This window comes from Siphateles boraxobius, unplaced genomic scaffold, assembly GCF_051911475.1.
Source record: "Siphateles boraxobius isolate OS27281-9 unplaced genomic scaffold, OSU_SipBor_1 65, whole genome shotgun sequence".
NCBI lineage: Eukaryota > Metazoa > Chordata > Actinopteri > Cypriniformes > Leuciscidae > Siphateles > Siphateles boraxobius.
This window is the reverse complement of record NW_027509192.1, coordinates 722,501-737,404: the sequence shown is the minus strand read 5'-3', so window position 1 is coordinate 737,404 and position 14,904 is coordinate 722,501. Positions and strand designations below refer to the sequence as shown.

General features: G+C 36.9%; 1 protein-coding gene across 1 annotated transcript; it reads left to right on the top strand.

Moving 5' to 3' along the window:
* Nucleotides 1-552: 552 nt before the first annotated feature.
* Nucleotides 553-11,008, top strand: hbp1 (HMG-box transcription factor 1). Its single transcript, XM_077210009.1, has 12 exons — nt 553-851; nt 1,058-1,195; nt 3,368-3,548; nt 3,649-3,850; nt 3,931-4,054; nt 6,459-6,570; nt 6,904-7,019; nt 7,122-7,278; nt 7,381-7,525; nt 8,703-8,981; nt 9,585-9,726; nt 9,898-11,008. The coding sequence occupies exons 2-12, from the start codon at nt 1,181-1,183 to the stop codon at nt 9,913-9,915; spliced, it is 1,491 nt and encodes a 496-aa protein (XP_077066124.1). The 5' UTR covers nt 553-851; nt 1,058-1,180; the 3' UTR covers nt 9,916-11,008.
* The last annotated feature ends 3,896 nt before the right edge of the window (nt 11,009-14,904 follow it).

Below are 14,904 nucleotides of genomic sequence, written 5' to 3'. Positions count from 1 at the left end.
ATGATTCACCCTCATGTCGCTCCAAGCCCGTAAGACCTATGTTCATCTTTAGAACACAGTTTAAGATATTGTAGATTCAGTCCGAGAGCTTTTTGTCCCTCCATTGAAAATCTATGTGCGGTATACTGTCCTTGTCCAGAAAGGAAATAAACACATCATCAAAGTAGTCCATGTGACCTCAGTGGGTTAGTTAGAATTTTTTGAAGCATCGAAAATACATTTTGTTCCAAAAATAACAAAAACGACGACTTTATTCAGCATTGTATTCTCTTCCGGTTCTGTTGTCAATCCGCATTCATGAGTCCGCTGACGTAAGACGAGCTGACGTGTTATCTGGTGCGCCCGAGCTTTGTTTACAGTCTGAGGGAGACGCACGCTGTAAACAAAACAATCTTTGCAAACATGTCTGAGGATTTCGACACAGGGGAAGACTTGCATTTTTTTTAACCAGACATATTTATTTGAACCCGAATACACGGACGCACCAGATACACGTCAGCTCGTCTTACATCAGCTCGTCTTACGTCAGCATCGTCTTACGTCAGCAGCGTCACTGGCCTCGTGAACGCGGATTGACAACAGAACCGGAAGAGAATACAATGCTGAATAAAGTCATCGTTTTTGTTATTTTCGGAAAACAAAATGTATTTTCGATGCTTCAAAACATTCTAACTAACCCACTGATGTCACATGGACTACTTTGATGACGTCTTTATTTCCTTTCTGGACAAGGACAGTATACCGCACATAGATTTTCAATGGAGGGACAGAAAACTCTCGGACTGAATCTAAAATATCTTAAACTGTGTTCTGAAGATGAACGGAGGTCTTACGGGCTTGGAACGACATGGGTGAGTCATTAATGACATAATTTTCATTTTTGGGTGAACTAACCCTTTAAGACAATACATATCTCAAGACCCCTATTTAACAAAGAAGGAGGGTCTTTCATAAAAAAATGTGCCGTCTTAACCAATGAAATTCGAGGCTGATGTAACGGGCATGGAGAACTGGCCAATCACAAACACAATAACAAACCCATCCATGTCTATCCCAGTGTCCAAGCGACTAGCCAATCGCGCTTCGAGCTCACCAAACTGACGTACGTCTCCACCAATGGGAGGCCTGATCTAAAAGTAATCGGTCCAGCCTTCGCGGAGAATGCCAGAGATACTCGGTAATGGCGACAGGTTTGGTAAGTAAAAAAGTTGTTGAAATATTACCATGAAATGAAACAGAAATGTCAATGAACTTTATTTTGCGTGACTATTTTAAACGGCGACGGTTGTGGCCGTGGGGAGCAAAAAGACTGTCATTCATTTTTTCGATCGCAAATGACAACTTTATACTTTGTGTGTTTTTTTTCCTCCGTGACGTTTGTTGTTTTGCTTGTGGTTTAGCAGCTAGTTATTCTCTACCTCATCTTAGCGACAATAACTAAACACAACCAGTCGTGTTTTTTTATTAAAGCCAAGAAGAAAACAGGGTCTCCATTCATTACACTGGGGGAAAAGGAAGGACTTGATGTACCATGTCTCAACTTGTTGACATTCTTTTGTTTACAGCTCCCACCATTGACATTTGAGTTTAGTTTTAAGCATTTATTTTCAGTAATTCTACGTGGATCAAAAGTCTCACCGCTGGATGGTCTGTATAAGACGTGTTTTTATTAAATACCACAGTTGTTGATTCATTTTTGTTTTTTTTTCTAACAAAGACCTTCATATCGTTGCTACAGCCGTATTGAAGTTATTGTTCCCGTATTCAGTTCTAAAAAATACATTTTTCGTGCTAAAATATCAATTATAAACCAATACATCCACGCGTTTCCGTCTGTTTTGTTCGCGAAAGCAGAGAAATCGTATTTTCTTCCTGTGTGAAAAACTGAAACCGAGGAAAATAGCCTCAAATGAGGCTTTCCGCGCATAAACACGGACTCATTTTCGATTGAATCGAATGGGGAGACATCAATCTATGAGTCTCAAAAGTCATGGTGAATTTTCTAGCGCAGTCTATCGCTGTTATTGATCCCCCGTTGTTACGCAGTTATGAATGAATGAGCTCCGCTGCGCATGCGCGAGGTCCCTGAAAGTTTATAAACAAGCCTTGCGTGCATTGCAGGTCACGTGACTGCGCTTTACAGAAACGGACGCAGTGTTCGCAAAAACAAAACGCGTAATTTAACACGCCAAAATTTTTGACTCAAGCTTTTTAAATTCTCTCATTTAATATACGTGTGCTCAACGTGATCAAGCTGTGGCCTAGAACATATTGCACAATAGCCCACAGAAAAGGATGCGTTTGTTTCTGTGTTTTGCTTCATTCATTCACCTATCCATTTCGTTCGTTCATTCATTCATTCATTCATTCAAAAGAAAAGTCTACATAATACAAAAACAAAGACATACCCAAAGTAAAAGCAAATGCAAGTAGCTGCTATGTTGGTCTGGAAATTACCTACACATTTTTCTTTCACTTTAACACCACGTGGTATGAAACGCTCTACGGTTCTCCATGAAATATTTTTTCAATTAAGTTTTTATTACATGAAATAGTTTCAATCATACAAATCAAAAAATATATTTCGGTCGGAGGTAAAACTTTTTTTCTATGAAATTAAAATTTTCTTTTCTATTTAATTGCACATAACTTTTGGAAATTGATAGATTTATATACTTGGAACTCATGCAAACCAAAAATAAGTAGATCCCTTTCATTCCCAATCATTTGGCTAACTCATCCTCACTATCATCACATGGAAGAGCTAACTCTGCACTCTTCCTATTGCCATTTCCGTAAAATATTGCTCTATTCATTTTCTGAAATGAAGAAATCAATCAGTTTTTTATACGTAAATACAACAATACTATAATAAAAACTTCAAATAAATAAATAACTGCAATCATATTGTTGATGCTACTATATAGAAAAAATCCCAATAAGGAAATACATTACTGCAATTCCATAGTGGTACAGCGTTGCCATATGGCAATATATATATTCTCAATGTACAGTTAAACTATGTTAGACAAAGTTGATTTACTAATATACTTAACAAAGATGCTACAAAAAATGCCCCTTGAGAAGAGATAATTAGAAATTAGGTTAACAGAGCAATTTCTGGAGCACTTCAACAGGTCTTCTGTGTGAGGGTGACAATGGGAACGAGAGCTTTGGAGGAATATTCAAATGTCATGTGACTTAAAAAACAGCACATCATTGGCTACCTTAAGCCTGACCTTTTAATTGCCATAGTGCAATATATTGTATTTCTTTCTGAATGACAAGGAAATTTTTAGAAATTAATTGTTGCCATATGGCAACACCATACTATAGAGAGGGTTCAACACTTCTCTTGTATTTGCAGCCTTCTCAGCTGACATGTTGTAATATGGTGTGGGAAGTGAAAACTCAGTCAGTCCCCCAGAGAGTCCAGCAAGTCCAGTCACAGAGCTCAGGAATGGACGAGGCCTTCGACCTGCTCAAGTGTAATGAGCGTCTGCCCTCCTCACCTGACTGCCCTTCTAACGAGAGCCACATGGAGTTCGGTAATTAGCTTTACCGCTCATATTTTAGTCTAAAAAATTTAAAAATCAAATGCACAAAATATTCAGATTACTTGTAAATGACAGTTTTGTGTGTCTGCAGATGACCTGCCTGAGCTGCAGGAGGTTCAGGATGATCAGTCGACCCCTGGCGTGTTCCAGGTGGCCCCGGGTGTGTCGCATCACGAGGAGGAACCCGGCGAAGCATGGAGTTCCAGCGTTTCACACACAAACTGGCTAACCGAGCTAGCCAACATCGCCACGAGCCCTCAAAGCCCCCTGCTCCAGAACGCCCCACACAACCGGTCAGCTGGAATATATACAGTTGCACATTCATAAATTGTGCAGCTCAGGCTATACTGATGATGACACATTATCATTCCAGGTCTTCTCCTGTCCACATCTTCTCCAGCAGTAGCAGTTTACATTCCTACGCTCGACCCCCTCTGTCTTCCAGCAGCGCCCCCAGTCCCGCCCGCAGCCACATGAGAGAGCGCCGGCGCACCAGGGTACGGCCACGGGCCTTTCCAAACACAAACACTCATAATCAGGTTTAATGCGAAAGTTATGTGCAGATATCAAGGTGCAGAAATACGTTTCTGCCGCTCTTGCCAACGGTTAGTGAACCCAGCAAATTTACTGGCCATGAAACTTATTTATATTATTTAGGTTAAATAAATATATATTGACATTAACACCCGCCAAAAGCTGTATCAATAATGAAATATCGGAAACTATTCTGCAGGAGACACTATACTAGCTGCGCGTTCTCTCTCTCTCTCTCTAATCTCTCTGATAGCGAGTGACACACGAACCCGCCTCTCCTCACTCACTCGCTTCATTTGCTCCGGATGAATATTGTTGGTGTTACAGGGCTTGAATTTCGGCGTGGGATTGCACGTATTGAGCGTAATTTTACTCATTCCCGCAAATTTTGTGCTGACACCCAAAGTTTGCACACATAAAGACAAGTATATTGGCTAAATAAAAAAGTATAATGGATCCGTCAGGTCTTAAAGTGACAGCAGCCTAATATACCGGCTACTAAATTATGAGATGATATTAAAAATATATAAATGGCAGTTTTTCACCATGGAATCGATGTCAAAATTGTGGCCAGAGAAAATGCTGAGTGACTAGTAACTTTCCAGTGTTTGGTGAGCAAAAAAGTCAATGTCAAGCCCTGTATATATGTATATATTAAGGCTGTCAATGCATGTGATTAATTAAAAATCATTAACGTGTTAAAATACTGGTAATTTAACGCAAATAAATGACTGAAGCATGTGAAATTGTGTCATTAACGTAATTGACGTCACGCAGTTATATGATCTAGAAGTCGGGAGTTTATCACACTGAGCATCGACAATAGTGCAAGCACCTGAAACCCTGGTAATTTCTATTCTAACCCTTTAACTGGATTTCGTTTCTCTGTTTGCGATCAGATCATTTTAAGCCGCTAAACTCTGGGAAAATTTCAGTTCCATTGATCCAGTAAACGAATGCATTCAAACAATCAGTGCTAATGTAAAGAAAAACAGGCTTATTACATCAGAGATGGCAGAGAGAATAGAGCCTCACGTTGTGTTTTCAGTGAATTATTCATTCCAGTTTGTGTTTCGCTTTAAAACACGAGGTCTGTGATTGTTTCTGAAGAGCACAAGCTCTTAAACATCGCACTGTGTGAAATACAGACTGAAGGGAATGTTAAAACATCCCACCGCTGTATTGCCGGATGATATGTAAACTACATTTCTTGGCTAGATAAAGCAAATCTCACTAGTAAAGTTTCAATGGAAGAGTATTAAAATCAAGGTAAAGATGATTGCGGTGACGTACATGAGTCGTACAGTAAGCATGTCTAAGTCTGTTATATTGATGCGCAAACAAGCATTGTATGTTCACTCTCGATGCAGTGAGCACACACATTGTATTTACGGACAGACACGTTTCAATACATTCATTTTGTTTTCACACACAATATTTCAGGATGATTTGATTTGCCATGTATATGTTGCTGTGTTTAGTAATTCTGAATGGATCTGTGATAGTAGGTACATGCAGTCTGGTCAAGGCGGTTGGTTTAGGGTTCTTAATTTTTTTGGCGCATCTCCATGTGATCCTGTTTTCGGTATCACAACTTGACTTGTCTCAAATGTAAACATGCTCTTTGATGTTGCACTGTACACACATACTATATGTTTCTGAATTCTGAAAAGTTTTTTTCTGTAATGTTTTTTTTTCATTGGTGCTTTGGTGTGCATAAATGTATGAATTATAAGGGCTCCTTATATCATTTGGTTATTTGGTGTCCTTTTTTTAGTCTCCAAGTGTCGTTCGTGAGAATCACCATTTAGTCCGATGGTTACCTTTGCTGGATATAGCAAATGATGACAAAATGAATGTGGTAAACAAGATAAATGGTGTAAGTTTAATTTCACAATATGTTTGCGATAAATTGCACACTTTTTGTGCAATTAATCGCAAACTTATCGTGACATTAAGCATTTCTTAATCTAATTTAATTTTAATCTATTGACAGCCCTTATATATATATATATATATATATATATATATATATATACATATATATATATATATATATATATATATATATAAACAAATGTTGTGATGTTAGTTCCATCATTAAGATCATCAATTTTTGGCGCAGATCTTGTACTGACAAGAAATGAAAAGCTACACAATCCATCAATTAGGGTTAGAAGAACTGTTGCCAAACATATAACATGCTAAAAACATAATAATCACTACAATAATGATCAAATCATAGACTCTTATGCATTTGCCTGTTTAAAGCCAGACAGTGACTTTTTTTGCCAAACAGCGGCTGTCAGTTAAAAGGTAAATAGGATATAGTGTAGAGTTTTGAGGCTGTTTTCTGTGGTTTTACAGGCCAGCAGTGAGTCGGAGTCTGGCATTTTCTGTATGTCGTCTCTGTCCGATGATGACGACCTGGGATGGTCCCATTCCTGGCCCTCCACTGCCTGGCATTGTTTCCTGAAAGGTAAAGACACACAGAAAAGGTGCTCCATAAGCTTGAGAACAAAATAACAGCCAATATTGTTATAGCAGTCATTTTATCAATGAGTGATGAGGGAGAAATGTGGTGAACAGCACCTTCTGCTGTAACAAATGCAGAGCAGCAGGAGTACAAGAGGGAAACAGGCGTGTCTCTGGGTCACTGGAGGGACAACAAGTCCTCAGAACAAACTCTACTCAACACACCCTCTTTCTAGAACATGTTTGCTTGTAATTTTATTTGAACAAAAGTGTATTTATTGACATGTGGGTATCTCACCAAACTTTTGTCACTGTGCTACCCATCTTTTTCCTCTAGGAACACGTTTACGCTTCCACAAAGGTCCGAATGTGGAGTGGCAGGAGGCCGAGGATGTGATGGAGTCGGATGAAGATTCTGATGACGAGGGAGAAACACAGTCCAACACGATGAAGGTAATCATGCACACACAAGCCCTGTAATTATTCATCAAGTTACTTCTAATATGTTTTGAAAAATCCTATTGCCAAAATAATATAAGTTTGTTTGTCTCGCAGAGTTATGGCTGTGATGGTCTAAAGCTGGTGATCTTTGAGGAGAGTGTGTCTTTCGGCCAGTCTGTCCTGAAATTAACCTTTGACCCTGGTTCTCCTGAAGCGGGTCCTCTGACTGCTGAGTGCAGATTGGACCATCCGTTTTTTGTGAAAAATAAAGGTAAATGCAGAAGCCTTTTTCTACGCAGTATCGTTAACAGATCAATGTGATTTCAGAAGATTACTCTAACTGTGTGTGTGTGTGTGTGTGTGTGTGTGTTAGGGTGGTCTTCTTTCTATCCGAGCCTTACCGTTGTACAGCACGGCATTCCCTGCTATGACATGCAGGTCGGAGACTTGTGTCTGCCGCCAGGACACCGTGACGCCATCAACTGCGACGACTCTGTCGTTTTTGACACTTTTAGGAGGTACCAGCGTTGTTATTGTGAACTAATCTTCCTTAATTGAAATAAAGCTGCATTAAAATATTAGATCAAAATATTAAAAATATTTGATGATTAAAAAAATGTAAATGTTGCCTTGGCAACTAACTGAAATAAGCACTAAATTAAAATTAAAATAAATTAAAGCTAAATGGAAATAAAAATACATATAAATATACATATATGTTGATTGCATATGTGTTTGTTCCTTATTGTTTTCCTTCATTGTGTTATAATGAACATACTGCATATGTATCTCTTTTTTTAATTTATCATTATTATTATTACTATTATTTGGTTTGATTTTGTTTTGTTTATGTCTTGTGTGCAACACACTGGTTGTTTTTGATTGATGTCTACATTGTTAAAATATCAATGAAAAACTAATAAAAATGACAAAAGTACACACAAAAACATAATAAAAAAAACTGAAAATATAATATTTAAAGCTAATTGAAAATATGAATGAATATTATAATAGTAATTTTTAAAAAGTATTTTTCATTCTAAGTTCATGTTAACTAATTTCAACAAATGAAACCTTGTAAATTGTTACCAATATTACTTAATTTTTCATATCAATGTTTTTTTTTTGCATTGTGGCAATGACAAATTCGTGACAATGGTAATTTTCGAAATATGATTTAAGAAAAATATATTTTAATGTAATATATGACCTAATTTAATACTTGTTTGCAACTAGTACCTCATTTAATTTAGTTAGTTTTAGTTTATATTTCCTAGATGCATCTTATTATTATTTCAAAATAATAATAACATAGATACATACAATCTGACATAAGAACTTTGCTTAAACTTGAAACGTTAAACATCTTTTCTTATTTTTTTAAACAGTTTTTTCTTTTTTGTACACATGAAGGAGGCAGAAAAAGTAAAGAACTTAAAAAAAAAGTAAAAATCAAACAACAATAACACAAGCATTAACGATAACTGGTACATGAGGTCTTGCAAGGAGTCAGCAACTATGTGATACAAGTAGAAATTGTGTTACAGTTCTAAAAGTATATTAATTATTTGTTTTTTGTATGTAACAATCCCATTTCCTCCAGTACTTTTCCCTTTTTGTCCTTCTGTAACCGAAGGGACAGTGTCATTTTTTTCCATGGACGTTTCACATCTTGACTGTTTTCTCACCCCACAGTTATGACTTCACTCCTCTCGACTCTTCTGCCGTGTATGTTCTGAGCAGTATGGCACGCCAGCGTCGGGCTTCCCAGTCCAGTGGGGGCGCTGTGAGTCCCGACTGTGAGGCCCTCGGCTCCTCCCACCACTCCACCAGCAGCAAATCACAGCGCAGCCACGCCTCAGGGAGCTCTGGAGCCACACCCACAAAGTGCAAGCGGCCAATGAATGCCTTCATGCTTTTTGCCAAGAAGTACAGGGTGGAATACACACAGATGTATCCCGGCAAAGACAACAGGTATGTGCAAATTAACTCTTTTGCATTAGCTCTGTTCCAGAACCTAGTGAGGTAATACTAGCTCCGATATAATTGATAACACATTTCAGTTAATAATTCTTCTTGGGAAGTTTCTTATACATAAATCTAATGTCTATAACACCCTCCTTTAATTTTTTCTGTAAAGATCTTTAAATATTCTATGACTCATTGAATTCAATCACTAGAAAAAAGAAGTGTATAAAAACATCTCTTAAATTGAAAAAAATAATTTGTTATTGATATCCCCAATATCAGTTTGGCTTATGTTTGATGTTAAATGTCATTGTAAGCTTTTATGAAAGTTGAATTATAATAAAAATAGTAAGGCAGACATTGAAAAGAAAAAAAAAACCTAGTGAGCTGTCTTGATGTCTGTTTCCTACATAGGCAGCAGCATCCATGCTAAAATAGGACAAAATAGTACATTTTCGTAGAATACGATTTTTTTGTTGTTGGCTAAAACGAGGATATTACGTGACGTAAACGAGCTGACTACCTTTTTGGAGCAGTTCGTGTTACATGTTCTGAAGTGTTCGGTTACATGGATAAATGAGGCATTACAGATGTTTCTAATTTACTCAGAGCCATCAGCGTGATTCTCGGCGATAAATGGAAGAAGATGAAAAACGAGGAAAGGAGGCTGTACACCATGGAAGCCAAAGCTCTGGCCGAGGAGCAGAAACGTCTCAACCCCGACTGCTGGAAACGCAAGAGAACAAACTCGGTTAGCATTTTTGAATTAGCATGATTAGCGTTAATATCGTGAATCTGTTTTTGAAAGATAAAATTTGACTTACTTTGATTTTGTTAAAAGAACTGTCGTCATTTCCATTGGCTCTAAAGAATTTATAATTTAAAATTGATCGTTAAATCACATTCCTCTCCATTTCGCTAGGGCTCTCAGCAGAACTAGCCTGAGGATCGTCACGAAAACACGAACTGGACAGCAGGAGACGGACACCGATACACATTCTCTCAAAAGAATGATAAACCGCAACTGTGATGCTTCACGCACTTGCTTTAGGGAAAAAACCAACAAATCAAATTTGCTAATTACAACGAAACGTCTTCGCGAGAAGAATTGCGAAAGAAGAAATACATTTTAAAAATATATGAACGAAAGGCAAATCATGATATAATTATATGCGATATAAAAAAAAATGTAATCTAGTCAACTAACAGTGCTTGTGTATTTTTCTTATCCTTTCAAAAATGACGAAAATGCCTTACTTTTCCAAACCAAGACAACGCTCAGTTCTTCTATCAGGTAATTTCGTATTTCTAGGCTTGAAAGGTGCAACCCTGTGGTGCTATTTTACTGAGGCCGAAGGAGTGATATATATACAAATAATGTCTATTTTTCAATGTAAAAAGGGGAAATTTAGATCTTAGCTTTTTTTTCCAGCTGTTCATATTAATTATATTTGTATAACTCAACTTATTGCACAGACTCAAATGTATTGCAAACAGACGAATGCTGTTGAGCTTCGTATTCGTCGACGTGCTGGAAAATGGTTGAATTTGATATGACACCAGTCCAGCCTAGGCCATAATCAGTGTGTGTGTCTGCGTAACTGTGTGCAGGTGTGTGTGTGTGTGTGTGTGTGTGTATGACAGTCTATCCATAATGGCCATATTGTACATGGATAGAGTCCCACACGCAAGCAAGCAAGTACAACGACACACGTTACATACAGCACTTCAGGGCCATGCCTTCACTGTAAGTGTTCTTGTTTTTGCACTTTATATTCAAATATAACCTTATACAACCAATAAATGTATACAAGCTGAAATGATGTGTAAAAAATATATATATCTTGCTAAGATGTATCCTTTGACACAATCATGGCCAAACTGAGCAACTGAGTGTTGTGTTTTGTGTTTGCCATTGGATTGCATTACAAATACATTTATGTTAATATTGTACAGGTCAATGTTCCCATCCATTTCTTGCACAAACTATTCTTGTATCATATTATAAATAAAAATTTAAACTCGCCACCCTACACGTGCACCATTTCTTTTGTGTCTCCTGACGTGAAAAAAATAATCATAAACAATGTGATTAATGTGATTTTATTACGTTTGTACAAACAAGCGAATTACGTTGGTAGGCAACTTCCCGCCAAATCCGTCCCGACAGTGCTAAAATAATTTTAATTTATTGAATAACATCTAGATTTACAGTCAAAATGGCTGCATAAAATCCGTTTCTTCAGAATATGATACAGAGAAAATATAGCCAACGCTAAAATATAAATCCTTATTATAGGTTTACGTTTTTTATAGCGCATTTAGGTAAAGACAGTTTTTGCCTCTCATTAATAACTGTTTTATAATAATAATAAAAAGTCGCATAGCGTAATTCTATCAAAAAATACAAGCTGTTCTGTTTTATTTAAAAGTTAAACCCTCTCCAATGTCTTGCCCCTATAGACTTCGATTATAAACTTATTAAGATTTTGAAATCAATTATGATCTGTGGTAAATAACAGAACATTGGCTTGGTTTTAAACAGCACTGTATCCTTGTCAGTAATTAATAGACAGTAATTATAGAATTAATAATAAGTTTGTAAAGCCTGTTTTAACCGTCCAACCATTGATTAGCATTTTAAGAAGTATAGCATCTCCGTGGTGACGGTGTCCCTGGAGACTGCAGACATCAAAACAAATCATCATTAAAACAGCCTTAATGAAGTCTGTATTAATACACACCCCAGTGTATCAGAAGATCTGTGGTCAATCTTCCATTCAGCGTATTTGCTTTGAAGTTTCAATTAAATCTTTCCCGTTCTCAACATCAAAACTCATGTAATTGAGTTGCACGGCCAGAAATCAGCAGCGTCTGAATATCTAATACCATTCACCACTTGAATCTTCATATGTGGCTTTTTATCTTATTATCGTTTCAGGTCTGATATTGTCTAATAAATCTAATTAACTAAATTGCAGCCAGTATATAATATAATGAGTTATTCGTGTACACCCACCAGGGGGCGCTCAAACACAATCCATGCTACACATGAAGCACGTGTTCATCAGCTTTGTGATTCTAAAATAATATAATTATTAAAGCTAAACATTAATAAATATAGGCTTACTGTGCAACAGTTTTGATTTAGAACTGAAATATGGATTTTAACTGCCTTAAGATAAATAAATAAATAAACAAAATAAAAATACGGACAAATATCAGTAGCACACGATGACACGTTTATCATTAAGATACAGCAACCATTTGGGAGAAATCATGTGTAAAAGAAACTAGATTTCCAACATTAGCCCAGCTTTCCACGTGTTTCTTTCAAAGACAGCTCTCCTCGTGAACAATTCATGTCTTTCAAAGTCAGAAAACACTTAAATGTTCTCATAAAATTTAAATGAATGTGCCTGAACTGTATGCCGTAGTGCACCCTTTTTAGGTTTAAAAGCATTTAAACAGGACAAAAATACATTCTAACAGAATTAAAGGGTATATATTTACATATATACCTAGATTTTAATATTTTCAGTGCTGCTTGCCCATGCAAAACTAATGTTACGGTGTTTCTAAGTCACCATAAAGACCTTCAAAGTAGGTCTAGGATTTTCTCAGCCACTTTATCATCTACCAGGCTAATAAATCAGATCATATATTTAGGTATGGACGTTGGGACGGTGTGGGAGATGCACTGGAGTATCTTCATCTATTTGCAGTGTGCCTGTGTTTGCTCTCTGAGCTCTGTGTGTTGACCTACTGCGACAGCGAGCTGAAACACCACGACATGGCCTTGTGCTCCACATTCCTGAAACCCCTCCAAATCACTCACACACACACACACACACACACACACACACACACACTGCAGTATGTGTCCGCGGTCCCACTTTCGACTGTCGGTTCTGGCTCTAAGGGACCTCGCTGTGATTGTGACAGCTCATGTTTATGCATGTTGTGGAGCTCCCCAGCACCCCTGATGAAGTCATGCGAGCGCGTGACGTGTGTGTGTCCTCTCGTCAAGGACTGCGAATAAAGCTGAGAATGAAGAGCCACATTAAAGAAGACAGTTCAAATCAGCAGCTGTCAGCGCAATGTCACCGTGCAACCAATAACAAACTCGTTTGAGAGCTGATGTGGTTAGCGTTGAAACCGAAACAGCCAGAACTGATCAAAATATCAATAAAACACAATATAACCATACAGGTTATTTACATTTTCTGGAGGATTCACTAAAAATAAATCTGAAAAATGTCCCTAAAAAAATAAAAAATAAATCACCTGCAGTTTTTTTTGCCAACAAGTCATAATATTGAGATAAAAATTTGAAATGATGATATACTACATCATAATTATAAGATAAAAATAAATTATGACAAAAATTAATGCAACAGAAGGTAGACATAATTGTGGACAATTTTTTTAAATTTTCATCTAACAATTTTAAGTATTTCATGTCATAATTTAGACTTTTATGTAATTTTGTCACGATTATCACAAATAACATCACTTACAGTGTAAGCCTACTTTTTACTTTGAATTGTATATAATAAAACAAATTATAATGAATTAGCCCCATATGATTTCTGATAATATAAATTATATAATATAATATAAAAATGTGATTGCAATTTAAACTGCACAATTACTGTGGTTATCTCAAATTATGATTAGATGAAATACCCACGATCAGACGATTAACAATAATCGTGACACACCTGCTCATAATTGAGACTTAGTATCCCATTTGCGACATTTATCTCATAATTTAATGATTCATATGACTATTCATTACTTAATACGTCCTAAATTCAAGTTTTTATTTCATAATGACTAAGCATCTAAATTTCGACACGCTTAAGTATTAGGACTCTGTTTAGATCACTAACAGAAATGATATTCATTAAAGTCAGCATGAAACAGAAGTTGTGATAATCTTTTCTTCCCTGTTGTGACGTATATCCGAGTGAACCGGCTTCTCAAACAAGAACAAATGTAGGGCGGGGCTTGATTATATACTTGTGGCTTTCTATTGGTGGATCTCATGTGAGTGACAGGTTGCTCCGCCCTCGTTATTTGTTAAGTTATTTTAATTATAGATTACGAAGGCACAACAGTCTGTGCACAGATAAATAATTTATAATAAATACTGCAATATTCCATAAGAAACATGATGACTTTAAACTAGTAATAGTTTGCATGTTTAAGCCCTTTCGGTGTGCTTCAGTTCACACTGACTTCAGGCAGTCCATTATGAATCCGCTGTTCTGAGAGGAGCAATTTGCGGAACAAATGACTAACAAAATGAACGTTTAAAGATGAAGTGTGTGAGAGAGAGAGAGAGAGAGATGTCCGTGGGTGCGGCTGGCTAATCAGTGCCTGCATCTGCACACACACTTCTTCATTAGAAGTAATTACACCACTATAATGGGAAGCGAGCGAGTATGAGAGCGAGAGAAAGATCAAACGAAATCGATGTGCTCTGCTTAACCGTGACAAACACTACTTGAGTTAGTGTTTATGTTTACTGTATGAATAAGAATAAGCTGCTGTTTAGTGAAAAATGGCCAGTTATTGTGCGGTCCTGTCGCGAGTCTCGTGTAGAGGAACGTTTATAGCTGCCTAAAGTCTCGCCGTGATTGCAGATTATTCTGTCCAAGAACCAACAGGAAGAGATCGTTTGACAGGCATGTAAACCAATCAAAGTTTGTTTTGGTTTTACATACCGTTTATGGGTGGTTTATTGGAATTAGATAATGTAGCTATAAAAAAAAATAAAAAAACACTTGCACAGAAAACAGAGAAAAAAATAGCAAACAACAAAGCTGAACAAACAAGTTTTGAAAGAAGTCTCTTCTGTTCACCAAGACAGTAAAAATACAGTAAAATCAATAAAAATACAGTAAAATCAATAATATTGTGA

Bases quoted from the DNA above. Each gene is read 5' to 3' on its own strand.
- hbp1 (XM_077210009.1), top strand. The intron at 7,020-7,121 runs GTAATCATGCAC...TTTGTCTCGCAG, and splicing joins CACAGTCCAACACGATGAAG to AGTTATGGCTGTGATGGTCT. The intron at 7,526-8,702 runs GTACCAGCGTTG...CTCACCCCACAG, and splicing joins GTTTTTGACACTTTTAGGAG to TTATGACTTCACTCCTCTCG.